The following is a 26,925-nucleotide window of genomic DNA, read 5'->3' as shown; positions in this document are numbered from 1 at the left end:
GACTAATTTTTAGATTCGCTTGTACAGCTAGTATTTCGTTCTCTTCCTCTAATGTGAAATTGGTTACAAAGTAATAATCTGTTTCCATTCAAGGGTCCATTATGCAATACTGAGGGTCGCTGCCCTTTTCTCTGCTGCTTCAGGATGATGTGGAGATGCCGGTGATGGACTGGGGTGGACAAATGTCAGGAATCTTACAACACCAGGTTATAGACCAACAAATTTATTTTAAAATCACAAGCTTTCAGAGATTATCCCCTTCATCAGGTGAATGAGTGAAAAGGTTCTCAAATCGCATATCTTATACTAGGCTGGGACAGCATCACACCAATCAAAAGGTGTCGTTGTTATTCAAACAGGCCAGTCACAGAGAACAGCACGTCCCAGTACACTGGATATACATTGTGTCAATTACACAGACAGACAGAAAGAAACCCAAATGGCAGAGAGAGAGAGGGAATATTAAAAACATAATTTTTTCCCCCCTTTTTGCTGGTGGGGTTATGTGTCGCGTGACATGAACCCAAGATCCCGGTTGAGGCCGTCCTCATGGGTGCGGAACTTGGCTTCAGGATGGGGAAGGAAAGGGGGTAAGCGGGGGGTGGGGGGGGATTGGGTAGTTGAAGGGCAGGGGGAGATACACAACATCTCTATCAACCTGTGAAAAGGGAAGAGATAGATTAACACTCGGGGCAAAGACCGTGGCCAAGGGTCTAATCCGAATCATTAATCTGCACATCCAGATGTTGATTTTTTCTATTCATTCATGGGATGTGGGCATTGCTGGCAAGGCCAGAATTTATTACCCAACCCTAATTGCCCTTGAGAAGGTGGTGGTGAGCTGCCTTCTTGAATCTCTGCAGTCTGTGTGGTGACGGTTCTCCAACAGTGCTGTTAGGTGGGGAGTGCCAGGATTTTGACCCAGCGACGATGAAGGAACGGCCAATATATTTCCAAGTCAGGGTGGTGTGTGACTTGGAGGGGAACGTGCAGTTGGTGTTCCCATGCACCTGCTGCTCTTGTCCTTCTAGGTTGTAGAGGTCGCGGGTTTGGGAGGTGCTGTCGAAGAAGCCTTGGCGAGTTGCTGCAGTGCATCCTGTGGATGGTGCACACTGCAGCCACAGTGCGCCGGTGGTGAAGGAAGTGAATGTTTGAGGTGGTGGATGGGGTGCCAATCAAGTGGGCTGCTTTGTCCTGGATGGTGTCGACCTTCGAGTGTCGTTGGAGCTGCACTGGTGTATTCCCAGCATTTCCTCTATGAGGAAAGAGCAGAGGGAGTGACTAATTGGATAGTTCTTTTGGCACAATGGGCCGAATGGCCTTCTTCTGTGCTGTATCATTCTATGATTTTTTTTTAAATTTAAGATTTGTATTTTTTTAATCTCACGTAATATCTACAAATGTCTCCAGGTAATCTTTAAAATTCAGCAGCGCAGGTGAGCAAGGCTAAATGCCAAATCCCAATTCTCTTCCGCAACCCACACAAGAGTTGGAAAGACAAGCCCATCGTCCCTCCCTATCGCGTCAGTTCAACAAGGTTTCGAAATCGACCTCTGCGCCACCAAAGTTTGTCCTGAAGCGTTCGCCGTGGCTATCGCGCATGCGCATGCAGGCCACCAGAGACTCGGCCTCCTCGTTGTGAGCCCGGTATTTCTTTTTTTAAAAAGTATCAGTTTTTAATAAAATTCTTATTAACTGTAGCACCCGGCACTTTACCGAATACTCGTTTTTCCTCATCTTGTTTTCTGTGGGCGTTCTTTGAAGAAATGAACAATAAATTCCAAGCGTAAGTCAACGATAATTTCCTCTCAGAATTTTTTCCGCCATTAACTTTTCCGGAGGCGGTTGACGGCTCGAGCTCGATTGGGCGAACGGAAGTCCCGCCTCTACCGGGCTCGCCGATTGGTGGGGCGGCACAAAGAGGGAGGGGCGGGGACGGGAAGGAGAGCGGAATCAATTGATTGGCTGTTCTCGCGTCGCTCAAAAGCAAGGTTGTTATCACCTCCCCATACAAGGTTGGTTGAGGCGCAACAGATGCCTTTGCAATTGTTCTCTTCCCCTCCCCAGCACGTCACGTCACGTCACTCACGTGAGAGCGTTGGCATGCTGTTCAACCATGGGGGGCGTCACAGCACATCCTTCCCCCCCCCCCCCCCTCACACACTCCAGTATGGAATCACTTGGTGCTAATAAGGAGCCAGCACCCTGGTCTAATATTCTCCATGATGTGGAGATGCCGGTGATGGACTGGGGTTGACAATTGTAAACAATTTTACAACACCAAGTTGTAGTCCAACGATTTTATTTGAAATCTACAAGCTTTCGGAGGCTTCCTCCTTAGGTAAATGTCAGGAACTCCTCGAAGCCTATGCATTTATAAATCACAGAACAATACATGGTGATTACAGACTGCCTTTGCAACGGCCCGTTGCCAAGGCAATCACCGTGTTCAGACAGAGAGGTGTTACCTACAGAACCCCCGAATATACATTCAACAAAAAAAACAAACAGGAAAAAAAAACAGAGAGGCAGAAACCTTATGTAACAACCTCCATACTGGAGGTTGTTACATAAGGTTAAATCTCATGGGATCCAAGGTGAGGTAGCCAATTGGATACAAAATTGGCTTGACGACAGAAGACAGAGGGTGGTTGTCGAGGGTTGTTTTTCAAACTGGATGCCTGTGTCCAGCGGTGTGCCTCAGGGATCGGTGCTGGGTCCGCTGTTATTTGTTATTTATATTAATGATTTGGATGAGAATTTAGGAGGCATGGTTAGTAAGTTTGCAGATGACACCAAGATTGGTGGCATTGTGGACAGTGAAGAAGGTTATCTAGGATTGCAACGGGATCTTGATAAATTGGGCCAGTGGGCCGATGAATGGCAGATGGAGTTTAATTTAGATAAATGTGAGGTGATGCATTTTGGTAGATCGAATCGGGCCAGGACCTACTCCGTTAATGGTAGGGCGTTGGGGAGAGTTATAGAACAAAGAGATCTAGGAGTACAGATTCATAGCTCCTTGAAAGTGGAGTCACAGGTGGATAGGGTGGTGAAGAAGGCATTCAGCATGCTTGGTTTCATTGGTCAGAACATTGAATGCAGGAGTTGGGATGTCTTGTTGAAGTTGTACAGGGCATTGGTGAGGCCACACTTGGAGTACTGTGTACAGTTCTGGTCACCCTATTATAGAAAGGATATTATTAAACTAGAAAGAGTGCAGAAAAGATTTACTAGGATGCTACCGGGACTTGATGGTTTGACTTACAGGGAGAGGTTAGACAGACTGGGACTTTATTCCCTGGAGAGTAGGAGGTTAAGGGGTGATCTTATAGAAGTCTATAAAATAATGAGGGGCATAGATAAGGTCGATAGTCAAAATCTTTTCCCAAAGGTAGGGGAGTCTATAACGAGGGGGCACAGATTTAAGGTGAGAGGGGAGAGATACAAAAGGATCCAGAGGGGCAATTTTTTCACTCAAAGGGTGGTGAGTGTCTGGAACGAGCTGCCAGAGGCAGTAGTAGAGGCGGGTACAATTTTGTCTTTTAAAAAGCATTTGGACAGTTACATGGGGAAGATGGGTATCGAGGGATATGGGCCAAGTGCAGGCAATTGGGACTAGCTTAGTGGTATAAACTGGGCGACATGGACATGTTGGGCCGAAGGGCCTGTTTCCATGTTGTAACTTCTATGATTCTATGATTCTATGATTCTAAACATCCGGAAGGCAGAGAAAGCCAGCAAATGACCCGTTATATTAAAAACAGATAGCTTTTGTTCGCTGGTGGGCTTACGTGTAGCGTGACATGATCTTGGGTTCTTGGGATCTTGGGTTCATGTCACGCTACACGTAAGCCCACCAGCGAACAAAAGCTATCTGTTTTTAATATAACGGGTCATTTGCTGGCTTTCTCTGCCTTCCGGATGTTTCTGCCTCTTTTTTTTTCCTGTTTGTTTTTTTTGTTGAATGTATATTCGGGGGTTCTGTAGGTAACACCTCTCTGTCTGAACACGGTGATTGCCTTGGCAACGGGCAGTTGCAAAGGCAGTCTGTAATCACCATGTATTGTTCTGTGATTTATAAATGCGTAGGCTTCGAGGAGTTCCTGACATTTACCTGAGGAAGGAGGAAGCCTCCTAAAGCTTGTAGATTTCAAATAAAATCGTTGGACTATAACTTGGTGTTGTAAAATTGTTTACAATAATATTCTCCAGCCACAGCCTAGGGACACTGTAGGGCAAAAGTAGGAATGCTATATCAAAAGTGAAATAGTGCAGATGCTGGAAATTGAAATAAAAACAGAAAATGCTGGAAATGCTCAACAAGTCAGGCAGCATCTGTGAAGGGAGAAACCGAATTAATGTTTCAGGTCACTGACTTTTCATCAGAACTGGAAGAAGTTAGAGATGTAATGATTTTTAAAGCAAGTTAAGAGTCATGGAAAGGGAGAAGGCGGCACGGGGGGGGGGAAGAACCAAATGGAAGGTCTATGATCGGATGGAGGGCAGCAGTGATGAAATGACAAAAGGAAAGATGGTGCAAGGCAAAAGAGGGTGGTAATGGGACAAGTAAAGAAACAAAAGATGTGTCCAGAGGAGCTGTAAATAGCAACAGTAGAACCATTACCATCACCTAGAACTCCCTACCTAACACCATTGTGGGAGCATCTTCACTACATTGGACTGCAGAGGTACAGAGATTTAATAGAGGTATTCAAAATTATGAGGGGTTTTGATAGAGTACATAAGGAAAATCTGTTTCTAGTGGCAGAAGGGTCAGTAACCAGAAGAAACAGATTTAAGGTAATTGGCAACAGAACCAGTGGGGAGGTGAGGAGAATTTTACGCAGCAAGTTGTTATGATCTGGAATGCGCTGCCTGAAAGGGCGGTAGAAGCAGATTCAATAGTAACTTTCAAATGGGAATTGGATAAATACTTGAAGGGGAAAAAATTGCAGGGCTGTGGGGAAAGGGCAGGGGGAGTGGGACTGACAGAAAAGCCCTTTCAAAGAGCCAGCAAAGTGACAATGGGCTGAAAGGGACAAAGTAAAACGTCATTTATACAGCACAAAAAAGAAACATGCTTCTATCTTTTCTTTTTATTCGTTCACGGGATGTGGGCATCGCTGGCAAGGCCGGCATTTATTGCCCATCCCTAATTGCCCTTGAGAAGGTGGTGGTGAGCCGCCTTCTTGAACCGCTGCAGTCCGTGTGGTGACGGTTCTCCCACAGTGCTGTTAGGAAGGGAGTTCCAGGATTTTGACCCAGCGACAATGAAGGAACGGCGATATATTTCCAAGTCGGGATGGTGTGTGACTTGGAGGGGAACGTGCAGGTGGTGTTGTTCCCATGCGCCTGCTGCTCTTGTCCTTCTAGGTGGTAGAGGTCGCGGGTTTGGGAGGTGCTGTCGAAGAAGCCTTGGCGAGTTGCTGCAGTGCATCCTGTGGATGGTGCACACTGCAGCCACAGTGCGCCGGTGGTGAAGGGAGTGAATGTTTAGGGTGGTGGATGGGGTGCCAATCAAGCGGGCTGCTTTATCTTGGATGGTGTCGAGCTTCTTGAGTGTTGTTGGAGCTGCACTCATCCAGGCAAGTGGAGAGTATTCCATCACACTCCTGACTTGTGCCTTGTAGATGGTGGAAAGGCTTTGGGGAGTCAGGAGGTGAGTCACTCGCCGCAGAATACCCAGCCTCTGACCTGCTCTCGCAGCCACAGTATTTATATGGCTGGTCCAGTTAAGTTTCTGGTCAATGGTGACCCCCAGGATGTTGATGGTGGGGGATTCGGCGATGGTAATGCCGTTGAATGTCAAGGGGAGGTGGTTCGACTCTCTCTTGTTGGAGATGGTCATTGCCTGGCACTTATCTGGCGCGAATGTTACTTGTCACTTATGAGCCCAAGCCTGGATGTTGTCCAGGTCTTGCTGCATGCAGGCTCGGACTGACACTCACAGGTTAGCCACTGCATTTGCCTACAAGCCAGTAACTACACTTCAAAATGCAATTAATTGGATGTGATGCACTTTTTAAGATGTTCTGAGGCAGTGATAAGGTGCCAGTTAAATGCAAGCGCTTTATTTACCCTTGGTAACACAAAGAGGAAGAAAAAGGAAGAAGATGGATGCTATTACAGGAGAGTAGATATAATCTGAAAAAGTAACAGTAATTCACTCCCTCATGGTCAAGATCAAGAATTGGTGACTCCCTCTCTGAAATTACATAAGAGTTACACAAATTACAACACAGAAACAGGTCGTTCAGCAGCGTTAATTCTCCACACGAGCAGTAGCACTAATCCCTTGTGCCTGCCTGTACCCATATCACTTTATCCTGCTCTCCTTCAAGCAGCTATCTAATCTATTCTTAAATATTGACATGGTCTCTGCTTCAATCATTAACTCCAGTAGTGCATTCCACAGCCCCACAACCCTCTGTAAAAATAAAAAAAGTTTCTCTTACTCTCTGTTCTAAATCTCTTACGTTTAATCTTATATCTATGCCCCCTGTTTCAGACCCCTGAATTGATTCAATCAGTCTGTTTCTATCTACTCTGTGCTATCCTTTCATAATTTTAAACACCTCTATCAAATCACTGTTTAATCTTCTCTGTTGTAATGAAAACAGCCCCAGTTTTTCAAGTCTTTTCTCTTATTTGTATTCTCTCATACCAGGCACTATCCTGGTGAATCTCTCTTTCCTCAACATCCTTCCTATAGTTTGGCATCCAAAACTGCACACAGTACTCCAATAGTAGTCTTACTATAGAGCCACCATTACATCTTGACTTTTATATTCTATATATTCTACACCTCTTGCCACAAGACCCAGTATCCATTAGCTTTTTTTTAAAAGGTCTTATCCACTTGAGGTCCTGCTTTTAAGTGCCTTGAGATGTTTTACCACCTCAAAAGCGCTATATAAATGCAAATTGTTGCCTTGTTAACCTGAAACCCTCCCCCCCAAAAAAAATCACACTGCTCTTCCAACATACCCAACCTTCCCCCCATTCAAAGTACAATTATTACTTTTTTTTAAAACCAATATATACCACCTCACACTTAATGGTTATTTTCCACTTTTTTGCCCAATCCACCATTTTATTTGTATCCCTTTGCAGCTTCCTTTGGTGCTGAGAATTATTTACTGTGCCCCCCCCATAAGATCTTGTGACTGGGTAGTGCAGTGGGTTAGACACTGGCCTTTTACATTTAGGAACTGGCTTCATAATACCATCCAGATTAATGGAATGAAAGTCTTCTCTGTCTGCTGTCTTAATTCAGTTTATAGTGGGAATGGCCCTCAGCGTAAAAATGGCACTATTTGGCACTGTCACTGAGAGTGGCATGGGAAATAAAACAAAATGTCACTGGTGTGGTGGGGGGAAGGGGGCTGAACTGAGGCACATTGTTGAGGCAGAGCAGAGAGAGCTTTACTCTGCATCTATCCCTTGCTGTAGCTTTCATGCGAGACGCTACTGCTGTGGATGGTTAAGTGTTCCATTCACCAGCACAAACACCCCTCACCAGGATGAGCACAAGATTTGCACACAGAGTTACGAATGGTGGAACTCCCTCTGGTTTAAGCATTTGTTTTTTGAATTGCGGTGTGTACATTCTATCTTTGCAGCCTGAAAGATGATGATAGTGGAGACCATGAACACAGTGAAGAGAGCGAGACGCTGAAAGAGAAAGAATCCGAAATATGCGAACAGGAAAAGACACAAAGCACAGCTAAACGAAAGGTAATCATTGGCATTTCCTTAAAGCAGTACTGTAGGATGCAGCAGGATTGTTTACAGAGCAGTAAAGATACTGAGCAGGATTTTTGTGGTGGTGCTGGATTTTGGATGTTGACTCAAATATGTGGTACCAGAGTAACACAGCATGGGTATGCACCTGCAATTCTGCAGCTGTCAAGTTCCAAATCTAACGCTAACCACCACAGCATAACTGACTCTTAATCTAAAGAGGAAGGCAAAATCATGTAGCTTACAAGTTATCTGGGAGGATCTCAGCCCAACTGCTGATGTTGCAAGCCTCCGAACTGAACAGCTTTAGGAGTCAGTTGGAACCAGGGAAGTATGGAGCAACAGGCAACTTTTGCAACTCTTGCATAACTCTTGCACAACTCCTGATAACTGAGTAGATTTGTTTACCGAACATTTGGTACATAGCATGAAATTCCTGAAAAAAAGCAAAAAGGTACACATACCTATAGAATAGGGCTGTTCAAACTATGGCCCGTTGGTCACAGGCAGCCCCACCTGAGACCCAGAATCCAGCCCTCAAAGCCCAGACAGTTCCATTCGTTGGGGTATAGTGGTTATGTTATTGGACTAATAATCCAGAAGCCTGGACTAATAATCCGGAGTCATGAGTTCAAATCCCGCCACGGCAGCTGGGGAAATTTAAATTCAATTAATTAAATAAAATCTGGAATTAAGATACTAGTATCAGTAATGGTGGCCATGAAACTACCGGATTGTCGTAAAAACCCACCTGGTTCACTAATGTCCTTTAGGGAAGGAAACCTGCCATCCTTACCCGGTCTAGCCTATATGTGACTCCAGACCCACAGCAATGTGGTTGATTCTTAATTGCCTTCTGAAATGGCCTAGCAAGCCACTCAGTTGTACAATCTCGCTAAAAAAAGTCAAAATAAGAATAAAACCAGACGGACCACCCAGCATCGAACCACTAGGCACCGGACACGACAAAGGCAAACCAAGCCCAGTCGACCCTGCAAAGTCCTCCTCACTAACATCTGGGGACTTGTGCTAAAATTGGGAGAGCTGTCCCACAGACTAGTCAAGCAACAGCCTGACATAGCTATACTCACAGAATCATACCTTTCAGCCAACGTCCCAGACTCTTCCATCACCATCCCTGGGTATGTCCTGTCCCACCAGCAGGACAGACCGACCAGAGGTGGCGGTACAGTGATATACAGTCAGGAGGGAGTAGCCCTGGGAGTCCTCAACATTGACTCTGGACCCCATGAAATCTCATGGCATCAGGTCAAACATGGGCAAGGAAACCTCCTGCTGATTATCACCTACCGCCCTCCCTCAGCTGATGAACCAGTCCTCCTCCATGTTGAACACCACTTGGAGGAAGCACTGAGGGTAACAAGGGCACAGAATGTACTCTGCGTGGGGGACTTCAATGTCCATCACCAAGAGTGGCTCAGTAGCACCACTACTGACCCAGCTGGCCGAGTCCTGAAGGACATAGCTGCCAGACTGGGCCTGCGACAGGTGGCGAGCGAACCAACACGAGGGAAAACTTACTTCACCTCGTCCTCACCAATCTACCTGTCGCAAATGCATCTGTCCATGACAGTATTGGTAGGAGTGACCACTGCACAGTCCGCGTGGAGACAAAGTCCCGTCTTCGCACTGAGGACACCATCCAACGTGTTGTGTGGCACTGTCATCGTGCTAAATGGGATAGATTCAGAACAGATCTAGCAGCTCAAAACGGTATCCATGAGGCGCTGTGGGCCATCAGCAGCAGCAGAATTGTATTCCAGCACAATCTGTAACCTCATGGCCTGGCATATTCCTCACTCTACCATTACCAACAAGCCAGGGAATCAACCCTGGTTCAATGAGGAGTGTAGAAGAGCATGCCAGGAGCAGCACCAGGCATACCTAAAAATGAGGTGCCAACCTGGTGAAGCTACAACTCAAGACTACATGCATGCTAAACAGCGGAAGCAACATGCTATAGACAGAGCTAAGCGATTCCACAACTAACGGATCAGATCAAAGCTCTGCATTCCTGCCACATTCAGTCGTGAATGGTGGTGGACAATTAAACAACTAACGGGAGGAGGAGGCTCTGTAAACATCCCCATTCTCAATGATGGCGGAGTCCAGCACATGAGTGCAAAAGACAAGGCTGAAGCGTTTGCAACCATCTTCAGCCAGAAGTGCCGAGTGGATGATCCATCTTGGTCTCCTCCCGATATCCCCACCATCACAGAAGCCAGTCTTCAGCCAATTCGATTCACTCCACGTGATATCAAGAAACGGCTGAGTGCACTGGATACAGCAAAGGCTATGGGCCCCGACAGCTGTAGTGCTGAAGACTTGTGCTCCAGAACTAGCTGCGCCTCTAGCCAAACTGTTCCAGTACAGCTACAACACTGGCATCTTCCCGACAATGTGGAAAATTGCCCAGGTATGTCCTGTCCACAAAAAGCAGGACAAATCCAATCCGGCCAATTACCTCCCCATCAGTCTACTCTCAATCATCAGCAAAGCGATGGAAGGTGTCGTTGACAGTGCTATCAAGCGGCACTTACTCACCAATAACCTGCTTACCGATGCTCAGTTTGGGTTCCGCCAGGACCACTCGGCTCCAGACCTCATTACAGCCTTGGTCCAAACATGGACAAAAGAGCTGAATTCCAGAGGTGAGGTGAGAGTGACTGCCCTTGACATCAAGGCAGCATTTGACCGAGTGTGGCACCAAGGAGCCCTAGTAAAATTGAAGTCCATGGGAATCAGGGGGAAAACTCTCCAGTGGCTGGAGTCATACCCAGCACAAAGGAAGATGATAGTGGTTGTTGGAGGCCAATCATCTCAGCCCCAGGACATTGCTGCAGGAGTTCCTCAGGGCAGTGTCCTAGGCCCAACCATCTTCAGCTGCTTCATCAATGACCTTCCCTCCATCATAAGGTCAGAAATGGGGATGTTCGCTGATGATTGCACAGTGTTCCGTTCCATTCGCAACCCCTCAGATAATGAAGCAGTCCGTGCCCGCATGCAGCAAGACCTGGACAACATCCAGGCTTGGGCTCATAAGTGGCAAGTAACATTCGTGCCAGACAATGACTATCTCCAACAAGAGAGAGTCTAACCACCTCCCCTTGACATTCAACGGCATTACCATCAACATCCTGGGGGTCACCATTGACCAGAAACTTAATTGGACCAGCCATATAAATACTGTGGCTACGAGAGCAGGTCAGAGGCTGTGTATTCTGCGGCGAGTGACTCACCTCCTGACTCCCAAAAGCCTTTCCACCATCTACAAGGCACAAGTCAGGAGTGTGATGGAATACTCTCCACTTGCCTGGATGAGTGCAGCTCCAACAACACTCAAGAAGCTCGACGCCATCCAAAATAAAGCAGCCCGCTTGATTGGCACCCCATCCACCACCCTAAACATTCACTCCCTTCACCACCGGCGCACTGTGGCTGCAGTGTGTACCATCCACAGGATGCACTGCAGCAACTCGCTAAGGCTTCTTTGACAGCACCTCCCAAACCCGCGACCTCTACCACCTGGATGGACAAGAGCAGCAGGCACATGGGAACAACACCACCTGCACGTTCCCCTCCAAGTCACACACCATCCCGACTTGGAAATATATCGCCGTTCTTTCATCGTCGCTGGGTCAAAATCCTGGAACTCCCTTCCTAAAAGCACTGTGGGAGAACCTTCACCACACGGACTGCAGTGGTTCAAGAAGGTGGCTCACCACCGCCTTCTCGAGGGCAATTAGGGATGGGCAATAAATGCTGGCCTCGCCAGCGACGCTCACATCCCACGAATGAATAAAAAAAAAGACAGTTCCATTCCATTCCATTCGCCCTTATGTTTCTTACTCATTGTTTAATCGCATTTCGTTTTTGAAGAAGTTTGGCAAGAGCTGTTCTTAGCATTGTTGCCTCATTGGTAGATAAAGCCTAAATCAGAGCACCAAAATCTGCTAGTACCTGCAGCTTGAGATACAAACAAGAAAAGACCCTCTGGTCCATCCAGCCTGTCTGACACGATTGTGATACCATCACAATATATACATTCCCCGCCCCACCCAAAATCATGTGAACTCCTGGGCGAGGCGAAAAACCAAATAAAAACCCAGGCCAAATTGCGGGAGGGATATTCCTCTCCGACCCTCCCCCCAGGAGATCAAAACTAGTCCAGGAGATCACTCTGGCCCTGATAATTCTAAGCAGTACCTGCCTTTTGTACGAGGTGATCTCTACCCCAGCCAAAAACAGGTTCAGCTCTCTCTTGAAGGAGATTTATGCAAATAGATGGGAACACATGGGATTTAAACTGTGTACAGGCCCATGAGGCTCTGTGATATGCATCTAAAACCCTTACACAGATGAACAGCATAGAAACCCTTTGGTGGGAGGTGTGGTGAGTAAAAGTGCTGTTGATTGATTTTATTGATTGTGGCTTACACAGGCAGTGACACCTGGAACAGGCGAGCACCCTCTACAGTATAACTACACCTTCTGGTATTCCAGGCGCACACCGAGCAGACCAGCCAACACCCAGAGCTATGAACAGAACATTAAACAGATTGGAACAGTCGCGTCAGTAAGTCAGCTACAACAGTGATATAAAAACAGATTTATTTAATAAATACGATATAGCACTGACTAGTAATAGGGAGAGGACATCAATGCTCTCATCTTTATTGTATTGTGTACAAAAGCTGTGCCGAATCTGATTATATGGGATTAATTTTCTTGAATGCTTTTGATACTCTAATTGAATCACAAGCCCTTGTACAGAGATAAGCAGCTGCTCCTGATCAAAGAAAGCAGGATCAAAAAGTATTGAAATGCGGAACATTTTATCAGCAACAACATATGGCTTAATATGTACTTTAACTAATCTGCGGGTATTTGCATAGCAATGCCCTGATAGTCAATCTACCTGCCGACCACCACAGTCTGGGCTCAAAAGAGGAGAGGATGGGAGAAAAATTCTTTTGTTCTTTTTTTAAAAGAAATTGGCATGGGATGTTGGAGACATCGAACAAATAAGTGGAGAGAACAACTTGTTCTGGCTAATGCACACTATTTGCAAAGTTCTTGAAAGACATTGGTTCTTTACTGCTGCCAAAAATGAATTAGATTAATGTCCCATGACAAAAATGATTGTTCCAGATTTTTCAAATTGTTTTCCTGCCTGCTTGAGAGTTGAATGTCTCCTTCTTTAACTCGGTGTCAAATTTTGTTTGATAACGCTCCTGTGAAGCGTCTGGGGGCGTTTTACTATGTTAGCAGCATTGTATAAACGCATGTTGTTGTGTAAATTGGGATCCGCTGTTCCTTTTCTAGTTGCTAACACTGCAGTGATGTGATTCGCATGTCTATATAAATGCAGCTTACTGTTATATTCTAATTGCTAACTTTCTCCTCCAGGTGGAACAGTTCTGGAGGTTCTACAGCCACTTGGTGCGGCCGGGTGACTTGACAGGGCACAGCGACTTCCACCTCTTCAAAGAGGGTATCAAGCCCATGTGGGAGGTGAGCGAGGAGCGCGCCGTACTTGTTTTAACCTTTGGCTTTGATTCATTGGCATCCGAGACTAATGCCATTCAGCCAACACTAATCCGGCTTATCTCACTGCAGGACGAGGCCAACAAGAATGGTGGCAAATGGATAATACGCCTGCGCAAAGGCCTAGCATCCCGATTCTGGGAGAATATCATCCTGGCTATGTTGGGAGAGCAGTTTATGGTTGGAGAGGAAATCTGTGGAGTTGTGGTGTCGATCCGGTTTCAGGTAACTCATTAGTGGCAACCGGGAGTAAAGCGTCAAGGGGGTTGTGTCGTAATTTGAGAGGATTTGCAAGCAGTGCCAGCTTTCTGCAGCAGCCTGCACCAGAACCTCATAATTGCTGACTGTAAACGGGTTAGTGCCACAGCAGGCAGTCTACAGCAGATGTGGGGGAGAATTTTCTGGAAGAGCTGGCCCATAATCAAAAACTTATTTGTCTTGAAATTTAAAAACAAAACATATAGGATAAAGACAACAAGTACTTGCTTTTATATATAATGCCTTTTATGTAGAAAACATTCCAAGGTGCTTCACAGAATGGATGCCAAGCCATGGTGGGAGAGATTAGGAGGGGCGACTGAAAGCTTGTCAGAAAAGAAAGGTTTTCAGAAGGCTGTTGGAAATGGAGGGGTTTAAAGAGGGAGTTCCAGATAGCAGGGACAATAGTGGAATGAAGGGAAAGGAATACACAAATGGTCATAACCGAATCACCGTAGAGTTTTCTTTTAATTCATTCATGGGATGTGGACATCGCTGGCAGGGCCAGCATTTATTGCCCATTCCTAATTGCCTTTGAGAAGGTGGTGGTGAGCCACCTTCTTGAACCACTGCAGTCTGTGTGGTGAAGGTTCTCCCACAGCGCTGTTAGGGGATTTCCAGGATTTTGACCCAGCGATGATGAAGGAACGGCGACATATTTCCAAATCAGGATGGTGTGTGACTTGAAGGAGATTGCAAAGATAGGGTGGGGTGAAGCTGTGGAAGGATTTGAAGACGTGAATTCAAGGATTTTTATGTAGGATTTACAGCACAGTTACAGGCCATTCGGCCCAAATGGTCTGTGCCGGTGTTTATGCTCCACACGAGCCTCCTCCCTCCCTACTCCATCTCACCCTATCAGCATATCCTTCTATTCCTTTCTCCCTCATGTGTTTATCTACCTTCCCCTTAAATGTACTTATGAATAGAAAATGCATCTATGTATCAAAACGTAATATATTGAGAGGACTGGGAGTCATTGTAGACCAGCGAGGGATGGGGAGGATGGGTGAGCGGGATACGGGCGGCAGAGTTTTGGACAAGTAGCTACTTCTGGTTCAGAAAAATAATTCCACCCCACCTACTTGGGGGCATCAACTCATTCTGCAAATACTGCAAATCAGGAACCATTAATGCAAAAAATATTTCATGCAACACGGGGTTCCTGGCAACCTTGCACCAAGTTAATTTCACTGTGAGCTGGTTTGCTGAGACATCATTTGAATAATCAAATGGCAAAAAACTGTCACTAGGAAACAGCATCTCCAGCCTCATACAGCAGAATGGGAGAAATATGAGGTTAAGTTTGGACCTCATACAGAACTACCAGGTAAATTCACTTTTCACACAGGGTGCTTTTACACTAGGAGAATCCAGTCAACAGCAGAAACCTAGTCCTACTAAGTATAAATAACCAGACCTGCAGGGGCAGTGGCTTATCAGCTTGGATCAGTGATAGCACATGTCTAAAAGTCAGAAGGTCATGGGTTCAAGCCCCACTGCAAGATTTGAACACCTAATCTAAACTGACACTTTAGTGCAGGACAGAGGGAGTGCTGAATTGTAAGAGGTGCCGTCTTTCAGATGAGAAATCAAACCGAGGCCTTGTCTACCTGTCCAGGTGGATGTAAAAGATCCCATGACCGTATTCGAAGAAGAATAAGGGAGTTCTTCCAGTGTCCTGGCCAACATTTATCCCCCAACCAACATCACTGAAACAGATCAACTGGTCACTCGTCTCTTTTGCTGTTTGTGGGGCCTTCTTTGTGAATATTGGCTGCTGGGTGAAAAATTCTCCTTTTAACCTTTCACTTGCAGGAAGATATCATTTCGGTGTGGAACAAAACTGCATGCGATCAAGCAACTACTGCTCGGATACGTGACACATTGCGCCGCGTGTTGAACCTTCCGCCTAGCACCATTATGGAGTACAAGACGCACACAGACAGTATCAAGTAAGATTAGCTCACAGTAAATTCTTACTGAGAATTGAGTGATAGATAACACATCAAAAGCCCCCAGAGGCTGTGAGTAAAGTTGATGCCCAATGAGACACTGAGCCCTGCTGTCCCTTTAAGGCCACAGCTCAGGTGTTGAATGGGGGGTGGGGGAAGGGCGTGGGGGGTCTTAGTAGGCTCGTTCTGAGGTCAGTTAGCCATTAAGTGCTGAGAGAGGTTTCTGTAGATAGGCGGCTGCTTGTAAATCCCTGTTCCTGCCCGAAGGGAGAGGCCAGATAATCAAAGTCGCAAAGCACAGCAGGAAATTATTTTGCTTTCTTTTTTTAATATTACTGACACCATGAAGTTTCACATCTGCAGTGTGATGGAAGTGCATTAGACAGGAGACTTTTTAATAAATGGATTTTTGATCTTGGAACATTGTCACCTAATTAACAAGGGAGCGTAATGAATTTATGTTGCATTTCTAAACCAGAAACCTAATGGCTTAAGAGTCTAGTATGTTTTAGGTTATTGTGAACCTGGCTCAGAACCTGTGTTATTTAGGTTACTGCTGGTCTCCAGCCTCAGCTATCGATGATCTGCTAATGTCCCCCAGCTATCTTATAATCAACATGCAGTTGTTTCTGGCCACCTAGTGCTATGTGATCGGTGTTCCCAGCTCACCTGGCGCTCAGTGAGTATTCTCTCCGAGTGCTCGGTTCACTATTCTCTCCTAGTTCTCGGTTCAGTTTTACCTCCCAGTGCTCGGTGAGTATTCTCTCCTAGTGTTCGGTTCAGTATTCTCTCCTGGTGCTCAGTTCAGTATTCTCTCCTAGTGTTCGGTTCAGTATTCTCTCCTAGTGCTCATTGAGTATTCTCTCCGAGCGTTCGGTTCAGTATTCTCTCCTAGTGCTCGGTGAGTATTCTCTCCTAGTGCTCGGTGAGTATTCTCTCCTAGTGCTCAGTTCAGTATTCTCTCCTGGTGCTCAGTGAATATTCTCTCCTAGTGCTCAGTGAGTATTCTCTCCTAGTGCCCGGTTTAGTATTCTCTCCTAGTGCTCGGTTGAGTATTCTCTCCTAGTGCTCGGTTGAGTATTCTCTCCCAGTGCTCGGTTCACTATTCTCTCCTAGTGCTCAGTGAGTATTCTCTCCTAGTGCTCGGTTCACTATTCTCTCCTAGTGCTCGACGATTATTCTCTCCAAGTGCTCGACGATTATTCTCTCCTAATGTTCTGTTCAGTATTCCCTCCTGGAGCTCGGTGAGTATTCCCTCCTGGTGCTCGGTGAGTATTCCCTCCTGGAGCTTGGTGAGTATTCCCTCCTGGTGCTCGGTGAGTATTCCCTCCTGGTGCTCGGTGAGTATTCCCTCCTGGAGCTCGGTGAGTATTCCCTCTTGGTGCTCGGTGAGTATTCCCTCCTGGTGCTCGGTGAGTATTCCCTCCTGGTGCTCGGTGAGTATTCCCTCCTGGTGCTCGGTGAGTATTCCCTCCTGCTGCTCGGTGAGTATTCTCTCCTAGTGCTCAGTTCAATATTCTCTCCTAGTGCTCGGTTGAGTATTCTCTCCCAGTGCTCGGTTCACTATTCTCTCCTAGTGCTCAGTGAGTATTCTCTCCTAGTGCTCGGTTCACTATTCTCTCCTAGTGCTCGACGATTATTCTCTCCAAGTGCTCGACAATTATTCTCTCCTAATGTTCTGTTCAGTATTCCCTCCTAGTGCTCAGTGAGTATTTTCTCCTAGTGCTCAGTTCAATATTCTCTCCTAGTGCTCGGTGAGTATTCTCTCCTAGTGCTCAGTTCAATATTCTCTCCTAGTGCTCGGTGAGTATTCTCTCCTAGTGCTCAGTTCAATATTCTCTCCTAGTGCTCAGTTCAATATTCTCTCCTAGTGCTCAGTGAGTATTCTCTCCTAGTGCTCGGTGAGCATTCCCTCCTAGTGTTCGGTGAGTATTCTCTCCTAGTGCTCGACGAGTATTCTCTTTTAAACTTCTGTTCAGTATTCTCTCCGAGTGCTCGGTGAGTATTCCCTGCTAGTGTTCGGTGAGTATTCTCTGCTAAACTTCTGTTCAGTATTCTCTCCTAGTGCTCAGTGAGTATTCTCTCCTAGTGCTCGGTGAGCATTCCCTCCTAGTGCTCGGTGAGTATTCTCTCCTAGTGCTCGACGAGTATTCTCTTTTAAACTTCTGTTCAGTATTCTCTCCTAGTGCTCGGTGAGCATTCCCTCCTAGTGCTCGGTGAGCATTCCCTCCTAGTGCTCGACGAGTATTCTCTTCTAAACTTCTGTTCAGTATTCTCTCCTAGTGCTCGGTGAGTATTCCCTCCTAGTGCTCGGTGAGCATTCCCCCCTAGTGCTCGGTGAGTATTCCCTGCTAGTGCTCGGTGAGTATTCTCTCCTAGTGCTCGACGAGTATTCTCTTCTAAACTTCTGTTCAGTATTCTCTCCTAGTGCTCGGTTCAGTATTCCCTGCTAGTGCTTGGTGAGTATTCCCTCCTAGTGCTCGGCTCAGTATTCTCTCCTAGGGCTCGATTCAGTATTCTTTCCTCGTGCTCGGTTTTTGTATTCTTTCCTAGAGCTCGGTGAGTATTCCCTCCTAGAGCTCGGTGAGTATTCCCTCCTGGTGCTCGGTGAGTATTCTCTCCTAGTGCTCAGTTCAATATTCTCTCCTAGTGCTCGGTTCACTATTCTCTCCTAGTGCTCGACGATTATTCTCTCCAAGTGCTCGACAATTATTCTCTCCTAATGTTCTGTTCAGTATTCCCTCCTAGTGCTCAGTGAGTATTTTCTCCTAGTGCTCAGTTCAATATTCTCTCCTAGTGCTCGGTGAGTATTCTCTCCTAGTGCTCAGTTCAATATTCTCTCCTAGTGCTCAGTGAGTATTCTCTCCTAGTGCTCGGTGAGTATTCTCTCCCAGTGCTCAGTTCAATATTCTCTCCTAGTGCTCAGTGAGTATTCTCTCCTCGTGCTCGGTGAGTATTCTCTCCCAGTGCTCAGTTCAATATTCTCTCCTAGTGCTCAGTGAGTATTCCCTCCTAGTGCTCGGTGAGCATTCCCTCCTAGTGTTCGGTGAGTATTCTCTCCTAGTGCTCGACGAGTATTCTCTTTTAAACTTCTGTTCAGTATTCTCTCCGAGTGCTCGGTGAGTATTCCCTGCTAGTGTTCGGTGAGTATTCTCTTCTAAACTTCTGTTCAGTATTCTCTCCTAGTGCTCAGTGAGCATTCTCTCCTAGTGCTCGGTGAGTATTCTCTCCTAGTGCTCGATGAGTATTCTCTTTTAAACTTCTGTTCAGTATTCTCTCCTAGTGCTCGGTGAGCATTCCCTCCTAGTGCTCGGTGAGTATTCTCTCCTAGTGCTCGACGAGTATTCTCTTTTAAACTTCTGTTCAGTATTCTCTCCTAGTGCTCGGTGAGTATTCCCTCCTAGTGCTCGGCTCAGTATTCTCTCCTAGGGCTCGATTCAGTATTCTTTCCTCGTGCTCGGTTTTTGTATTCTTTCCTAGAGCTCGGTGAGTATTCCCTCCTAGAGCTCGGTGAGTATTCCCTCCTGGTGCTCGGTGAGTATTCTCTCCTAGTGCTCAGTTCAATATTCTCTCCTAGTGCTCAGTGAGTATTCTCTCCTAGTGCTCGGTTCACTATTCTCTCCTAGTGCTCGACGATTATTCTCTCCAAGTGCTCGACAATTATTCTCTCCTAATGTTCTGTTCAGTATTCCCTCCTAGTGCTCAGTGAGTATTTTCTCCTAGTGCTCAGTTCAATATTCTCTCCTAGTGCTCGGTGAGTATTCTCTCCTAGTGCTCAGTTCAATATTCTCTCCTAGTGCTCAGTGAGTATTCTCTCCTAGTGCTCGGTGAGTATTCTCTCCCAGTGCTCAGTTCAATATTCTCTCCTAGTGCTCAGTGAGTATTCTCTCCTCGTGCTCGGTGAGTATTCTCTCCCAGTGCTCAGTTCAATATTCTCTCCTAGTGCTCAGTGAGTATTCCCTCCTAGTGCTCGGTGAGCATTCCCTCCTAGTGTTCGGTGAGTATTCTCTCCTAGTGCTCGACGAGTATTCTCTTTTAAACTTCTGTTCAGTATTCTCTCCGAGTGCTCGGTGAGTATTCCCTGCTAGTGTTCGGTGAGTATTCTCTTCTAAACTTCTGTTCAGTATTCTCTCCTAGTGCTCAGTGAGCATTCTCTCCTAGTGCTCGGTGAGTATTCTCTCCTAGTGCTCGATGAGTATTCTCTTTTAAACTTCTGTTCAGTATTCTCTCCTAGTGCTCGGTGAGCATTCCCTCCTAGTGCTCGGTGAGTATTCTCTCCTAGTGCTCGACGAGTATTCTCTTTTAAACTTCTGTTCAGTATTCTCTCCTAGTGCTCGGTGAGTATTCCCTCCTAGTGCTCGGTGAGCATTCCCTCCTAGTGCTCGGTGAGTATTCTCTTCTAAACTTCTGTTCAGTATTCTCTCCTAGTGCTCGGTGAGTATTCCCTCCTAGTGCTCGGTGAGCATTCCCTCCTAGTGCTCGGTGAGCATTCCCTCCTAGTGCTCAGTGAGTATTCCCTGCTAGTGCTCGGTGAGTATTCTCTCCTAGTGCTCGACGAGTATTCTCTTTTAAACTTCTGTTCAGTATTCTCTCCTAGTGCTCGGTGAGCATTCCCTCCTAGTGCTCGGTGAGCATTCCCTCCTAGTGCTCGGTGAGTATTCTCTCCTAGTGCTCGGTGAGCATTCCCTCCTAGTGCTCGGTGAGTATTCTCTTCTAAACTTCTGTTCAGTATTCTCTCCTAGTGCTCGGTGAGTATTCCCTCCTAGTGCTCGGTGAGCATTCCCTCCTAGTGCTCGGTGAGCATTCCCTCCTAGTGCTCAGTGAGCATTCCCTCCTAGTGCTCGGTGAGCATTCCCTCCTAGTGCTCGACGAGTATTCTCTTCTAAACTTCTGTTCAGTATTCTCTCCTAGTGCTCGGTGAGTATTCCCTCCTAGTGCTCGGTGAGCATTCCCTCCTAGTGCTCGGTGAGTATTCCCTGCTAGTGCTCGGTGAGTATTCTCTCCTAGTGCTCGACGAGTATTCTCTTCTAAACTTCTGTTCAGTATTCTCTCCTAGTGCTCGGTGAGCATTCCCTCCTAGTGCTCGGTGAGCATTCCCTCCTAGTGCTCGACGAGTATTCTCTTCTAAACTTCTGTTCAGTATTCTCTCCTAGTGCTCGGTGAGTATTCCCTCCTAGTGCTCGGTGAGCATTCCCTCCTAGTGCTCGGTGAGTATTCCCTGCTAGTGCTCGGTGAGTATTCTCTCCTAGTGCTCGACGAGTATTCTCTTCTAAACTTCTGTTCAGTATTCTCTCCTAGTGCTCGGTTCAGTATTCCCTGCTAGTGCTTGGTGAGTATTCCCTCCTAGTGCTCGGCTCAGTATTCTCTCCTAGGGCTCGATTCAGTATTCTTTCCTAGTGCTCGGTTTTTGTATTCTTTCCTAGAGCTCGGTGAGTATTCCCTCCTAGAGCTCGGTGAGTATTCTCTCCTCGCGCTGTGTGGGCAGCGACTGCATGCACGATGCTTCATGAGTAATTGTTTCCAGTGCTCTGTTGACGATCCCTTCTGACTGACCTATGCTGTGCGATGGTGGTTTCCATGATGTGGAGATGCCGGTGATGGACTGGGGTTGACAATTGTAAACAATTTTACAACACCAAGTTATAGTCCAACGATTTTTATTTGAAATCTACAAGCTTTCGGAGGCTTCCTCCTTCCTCAGGTAAATGTGGTTTCCAGTCTGTGTTGGTGAGCTTTGACCAATCGCTCCCAGCTCACCTGGTGCTACCTGAGCGATCACTCTATTGACTGCACTCCAAAGTAACTCATCACATGATAAACCACCGTGCGAATCCCTTGTTATCTCTGTTAACCCGGCTATGAGTCACTGTACCGTCTGTTGTTTCAGGGACAATTCAAGCTTCCGGAACACAAAGATTGCGGTGTAACGCAGAATTCCTCGGAGCGCAGTGCCTCAGTGTGGCAAGACGGCCGACCAGCAGCGAAGGAGCGTCAAAACGCAGAGGAACCACGGAGTGGTGTTAGAAGCCCTATCCCTTTGACTTTATTTATTGCCCATCGGGCAATTACGTGTACAAACGAAAGCCATTTTATTTCTGTGCGTTTTTCCCCCTCTCTGTTGAACGCAGTGGTTTATCATGGGACCTTCAGCGGCTTTTTTTTTGTCAGCCGTATTCGAACGGGAAGGCGCATCCTGAGAGCAGCTCTTTTGCAGTACTCAGACTGTCATTATCCATCCTGCTCTGCCCCCATTGGCAAGCACTGGCCTCGTTCATCGCTACGAGACCTGATGGATTGTCGTCTTAATCCTTCAATTGCTGGTCAGGACATTTTTTGTGCTACCTGTATGAATTTCCTGTTTCTGCGATTAGAGCGCGGGCTGAAATGCACACTGCCTTTTAGAAACAAATTTTCTAAAGTGCTTGAAATTGCACTGCGTAGATATGGTGCAAAGGCTTAACATGTATTAAACTCCTTAGATTTGGAGAGGCGCTAACGCGTTTAAAATGAATAAGTAAATGCTTCATTTAAAATAGTGCTCAGAGGAGTCAAGTATTACCGAGTTAAGCCTTTGTCCCCACAAAGTAATTTCAATGCCACTGTTCCCCAAAAATATTAACATAATTATTGTATTGTCACAATAAAAGAAAGTAACATTTTCACCAGACTGTCTTATCTCTGATGGTGTTTGTCTGTGGCACCGTTCTTCTCTGACTTTTGTCGAGGTCCCAATCCTAGTCTTGCTCAAGGCCATTCTCGGGAGCATTCCAACAACCTATGCCACGGAGCAATGGGACCCGGAGCCTGAGTACTAGTTTTCAACGTTGCCACCTCGTGCAATTGCCGAATGGAGGCCAAACAGATCCTTACGGGAAGAAAAGAAACTGGACTTTTAATAGGACTTTTTCATTTACTCTGTACCTTCTGGCACCCCCTTGCTACCTTTAGCCAGAAGGTGAGGGCAAGCAAAGGAATGTTATCAGGAACCAGCGCGAAAAGAAGAATGAACAATACTGTATCTCAGCTCTGGTGACATGTGGAGTCCCAGAGGCATGGAGAGCAGCAAGCCATGTGAAAGGTATGTGGGCCACACTATGACTACCAGTGTTCTCCAGTATCAAGGATGCCTGTGTACCTCCGTGCTTGTGGTTGAGTAAAGCATTGGAGTGTGACACGCACTCACTCCCATCCTTGGCCCCCTCCTATTCCTTATTTACCCTTTGGCAACAATTGTTTTTATTTGTTCTGGGGATATGGGCGGTGCTGGCAAGGCCGGTATTTATTGCTCATCCCTAGTTGCCCTGAGAAAGTGGTGGTGGACCTCCTCGTTAAACTGTTGCTGTCCTTGAGCTGACGGTACTGAAAGTCAAGCTGGTTTATGACTTGGAAGGAATCTTGGAGGTGATAGTGTTCCCATGTCCTTGCAAGTCTTGTTCTTCTCAGTAATCGAGATTGCAGGGGAGGGAGGTGTTATCGATGTAACCTTGGTGAGTTGCTGCAGTGCATTCTGTGGATTGTAGGCACAGCAGCCACAGTGAACCGATGATGGAAGAGGTGCATACTGTGTTTAGTGAACGGGGTGCCAATCTAGCAAACTGCTCTATCCCACATGGTGTCGAGCTTCTTGAGTGTTGTTGCAGCCACACCCATCCAGGCAAGTGGTGAGTATTCCATTACACTCCTCATTTGATTCCTGTTGAGGGGTCAGAAGATAAGCCTATCATCTAGAGTACTCAGCCCGTGACCTGCTTTCAGGGTGTTGATATGGCTGGACCGTTCTGGTTAATGGGTGACCCCTAAGAAGTCGATGGTGGGGGACTTGGCAATAGTTGGTGCTTTTGGCGATCAAGCGGAGATGGCTGGTCCTTCACTTGTTTGAGATAGTCATTACCTGGCACCTATATGAAGCATAAGAATATAAGAAATAGGAGCAGGAGTAGGCCATCCAGCCCCTCGAGCCTGCTCCGCCATTCAACAAGATCACGACTGATCTTCTACCTCAACGCCATTTTCCTGCACCATCCCCATATCCCTTGATGGCTTTAATATCTAGAAATCTATCGATATCTGTTTTGAATGTACTCAATGATTGAGCCTCCACAACCCTCTGGGGTAGACAATTCCTCATCTCAGTCCTAAATGGCCTACCCTTTATTCTGAGACTATGACCCCTGGTTTTAGATTCCCCAGCCAGGGGAAACGTCCTCCCTGCATCTACCCTGTCGAGCCCTGTCAGAATTTTGTATGTTTCAATGAGATCACCTCTCATTCTTCTAAACTCGAGAATACAGGCCTAGTCTACTCAATCTCTCATATGACAATCCCACCATCCCAGGAATCAGTCTGGTGAACCTTTGTTGCACTCCCTCCATGGCAAGTATATCCTTTCTAAGCGGATGTTACCTGCCACTTATCAGCCCAAGCCTGGATAGTGCCCAAGTCTTGCTGGCATGTGCTGCTTCGTTATGGGAGGATTTGTGAACGGAGCAGAGCTGTGTAGGGTAACTCTACCCCTCTTCCAATGATCGACGTGACACCAATACGGTACAGTGGTGTTTTATTAATTTTCACACCAGGTTCAACACTACGTGCGCTTAAGCAGTAGTTAGTAGTACAGAACTAGAGTTATATCACCCATCCTGGGTAGAGGGTGTGCCACTTCGCACAGGAGTCTTGACAGTCACCCCACCTGGGGTCTTTTCCGTCGATACCACTATCGCCACCCCGCCTGGGGTTTCCTCTTCTCTTCCTGTCCCCTTGCTCAGGACAAAGCTTCCTTGGTCAGCCTCTGACCTGTTGGCATCTAACCTTGTCGGAGCCAGATCCTTTCCTCAGGGATGCCTGGTTTCACTCCAGGGTAAACCCTACTCCCGTCCATATCCTCTACAACCTGACTGTCGCAAGAGGTCTCTCTTTTATGCTACTTTTGAGGGTGTTGTCGGGCTATTACTGACACAGGTGTTTGATCGATAGGGGTCAAAGGGAAAACATTCCTGTGGCTGGAGTCACACTTGACATAAAGCAAGATGGTGTGGTTGTTGGAGGCCAATCCTCAGAGCCCCAGAACTTCACTGCAGGAATTCCCCAGGGAAGCATCTTTGGCCCAGCGACCTTCAGCTCATCAATGACCTTCCCTCTGTCATGAGGTCAGGAGTGGGGCATGTTCACTGACGATTCCAGCTGTAAGATTATACTGTCACGTGTTGAATCTGCATTGAACATGTAGTTTGGGCAATTCACCTTTTGTATCAATCAAACAAATACCTGATGATTGTTAACCAATGTATTGATGTAATCACACCTGTATCTTGACTCATTGTACTACCTGTATTTGGGACTTATACCGCCTTCTATCCTTATGACACTTCTCTCTTTTATACTAAATAAGCAAGTATATAGTAAAAACCACACAATTAGAATCTGTCAAGCTTTGCAAAAATCCTTAAAAATCCTTTATTAAAATTAATAAAAGTAAAGTATGAAATCACCAGCACAGCACATAGCTACATAGACATGCCCACAAGATAAGAACCCAACTGTCCATATGTGACAATGGAGTCTTAGAGTTCCAAGCCTGGGACCCAAACAGGAATATAAGATAATAGACCTAGAAGCTACTAACAGCGGCCTTTAGAGAAACACAACAGGATAAGATATGGGACCTCGGTGCCTCATCTAAATAACTTGGGCGAGCTACCAGCGTCTGTCAAGCCTCCACAGGCAGATCGGCCTTCTGCATGTCCGAATTTCAGGCTGCCTGTCTAGCATGTCTGTGGTGGCTCTTTGAAAAGCTATCCAATTATTCCTACTCCCCTGCTCTTTCCCCATAGTCCTGCATTTTTTTCCTTTTCAAGTACATATCCAACTCCTTTATGGAAGTTATTATTGAATCTGCTTCCACCGCCCTTTCAGGCAGTACGTTCCAGATCATTACCACTTGCTGCATAAAAAATTTTCTCCTCAACTCCCCCTGGTTCTTTTGCCAATTATCTTAAATCTGTGTCCTCTGGTTACTGACACCCCTGCCCATGGAAACAGTTTCTCCCCATCTACTCTACCAAAACCCCTCATAATTTTGAACACATTATAAATTTATATTTAAATAAAACAGGTGAGTTGTTAAAATCTTTATTACAAATATAAGATGCCTTAATTATAAACAAAATTCATGCATCTTGACTTTCCAATAAAATTCTATGCAGCACAGTGCCGTCACAAGGATTTTAGTAATACTGGGCATGTAAAATCTTCATACTATGTCCACTTGAACAATAGAGCATATTGTACTTCACTGGAGTTCTCTCATCATCTGTTGAGGTTAGAAACAAAACCGTCTGACTGACCTTTTTCTGCAGGAATGGAGACCCGCGTTCCTGTGAGTCTTGTGAGCCAGATATTCTAGCTCCATTGCTGCCGAGCACTTGAAGAACAAACAGCACTGGGTGTGAACGCACTGGTAAACTGGTATAGAGTCACTCTCTGGAAACCATCACAGCAACATTAAACTGCCATGTCAAAAAAAACAGCCAGCAATGCATTGCATCTGGGCGGAGCATTTTTGAGCTGTATGGGGACAGAATCATAGAATCACAGAACGATACAGCACAGAAGGAGGTCATTCGGCCCATCGTGCCTGTGCCGGCTCTTTGAAAGAGCTATCCAATTAGTCCCACTCCCCTGCTCTTTCCCCATAGCCCTGCAAATGTTTCCCCTTCAAGTATTTATTACTTGACAGGTTTAAAAAAAAGTCCGATCTGTATCACCTGGAGAGATTGTGGTTACGAGTGAAGTATGTAAAACATTAAATGGCTTAGATCAGATAAATATGACTTTATATAAGGCAGGATACTAGGACCAGGGGTTATAAATATCTATATTAAAAGTCTTACGTCTGCACATCCTACCTGTCAACTTGTTCCATAAATTCCCATTTCCACATTTAGAGTGGAATCGATGGGGTAGAGGGTCGATGAGGGTTGCGCGTTTGATGTTGTCTACATGGATTTTAGCAAGGTTTTTGACAAGGTCCCTCATGGCAGACTGGTCAGAAAAGTAAAAGCCCATGGGATCCCTGGGAAAGTGGCAAGTTGGATCCAAAATTGGCTCAGTGGCAGGAAGCAAAAGGTAAAGGACGATGGGTGTTTTTATGACTGGAAGGATGTTTCCAGTGGGGTTCCGCAGGGCTCAGTCCTGGGTCCCTTGCTTTTTGTGGTATATATTAATGATTTAGACCTAAATGTAAGGGGCATGATTAAGAAGTTTGCAAATGATAACAAAAATTGGCCATGTGGTTGATAGTGAGGAGGAAAGCTGTAAACTGGAGGAAAATATCAATGGACTGGTCAGGTGGGCAGAAAAGTGGAATGGAATTCAATCCGGAGAAGTGTGAGGTTAATGC

At 46.2% G+C, this 26,925-nt stretch overlaps 1 protein-coding gene and 1 long non-coding RNA gene across 2 annotated transcripts; one reads left to right on the top strand and one right to left on the bottom strand.

Moving 5' to 3' along the window:
* Positions 1 to 207: 207 nt before the first annotated feature.
* LOC137302510 (uncharacterized) lies at positions 208 to 1,878 on the bottom strand. Its single transcript, XR_010958467.1, has 2 exons — positions 1,717 to 1,878; positions 208 to 1,255 (listed from the first exon to the last, which is right to left on the bottom strand). It is a non-coding gene; the product is annotated as an uncharacterized lncRNA (long non-coding RNA).
* On the top strand, positions 1,589 to 22,192 carry LOC137302509 (eukaryotic translation initiation factor 4E type 2-like). Its single transcript, XM_067972221.1, has 7 exons — positions 1,589 to 1,786; positions 7,626 to 7,740; positions 12,209 to 12,343; positions 13,177 to 13,281; positions 13,387 to 13,539; positions 15,391 to 15,527; positions 21,415 to 22,192. The coding sequence occupies exons 1-7, from the start codon at positions 1,767 to 1,769 to the stop codon at positions 21,452 to 21,454; spliced, it is 705 nt and encodes a 234-aa protein (XP_067828322.1). The 5' UTR covers positions 1,589 to 1,766; the 3' UTR covers positions 21,455 to 22,192.
* The last annotated feature ends 4,733 nt before the right edge of the window (positions 22,193 to 26,925 follow it).

The sequence above is a fragment of the Heptranchias perlo genome, chromosome 35 (assembly GCF_035084215.1).
Source record: "Heptranchias perlo isolate sHepPer1 chromosome 35, sHepPer1.hap1, whole genome shotgun sequence".
Lineage (NCBI taxonomy): Eukaryota > Metazoa > Chordata > Chondrichthyes > Hexanchiformes > Hexanchidae > Heptranchias > Heptranchias perlo.
Note: the sequence above shows the minus strand (reverse complement) of the source record. Positions and strands in the feature narration are given on the sequence as shown.

Bases quoted from the DNA above. Each gene is read 5' to 3' on its own strand.
- LOC137302509 (XM_067972221.1), top strand. From the start codon at position 1,767: ATGAACAATAAATTCCAAGC. The intron at 7,741-12,208 runs GTAATCATTGGC...TGGCTTACACAG, and splicing joins AAAGCACAGCTAAACGAAAG to GCAGTGACACCTGGAACAGG. The intron at 12,344-13,176 runs GTAAGTCAGCTA...TTTCTCCTCCAG, and splicing joins AGATTGGAACAGTCGCGTCA to GTGGAACAGTTCTGGAGGTT.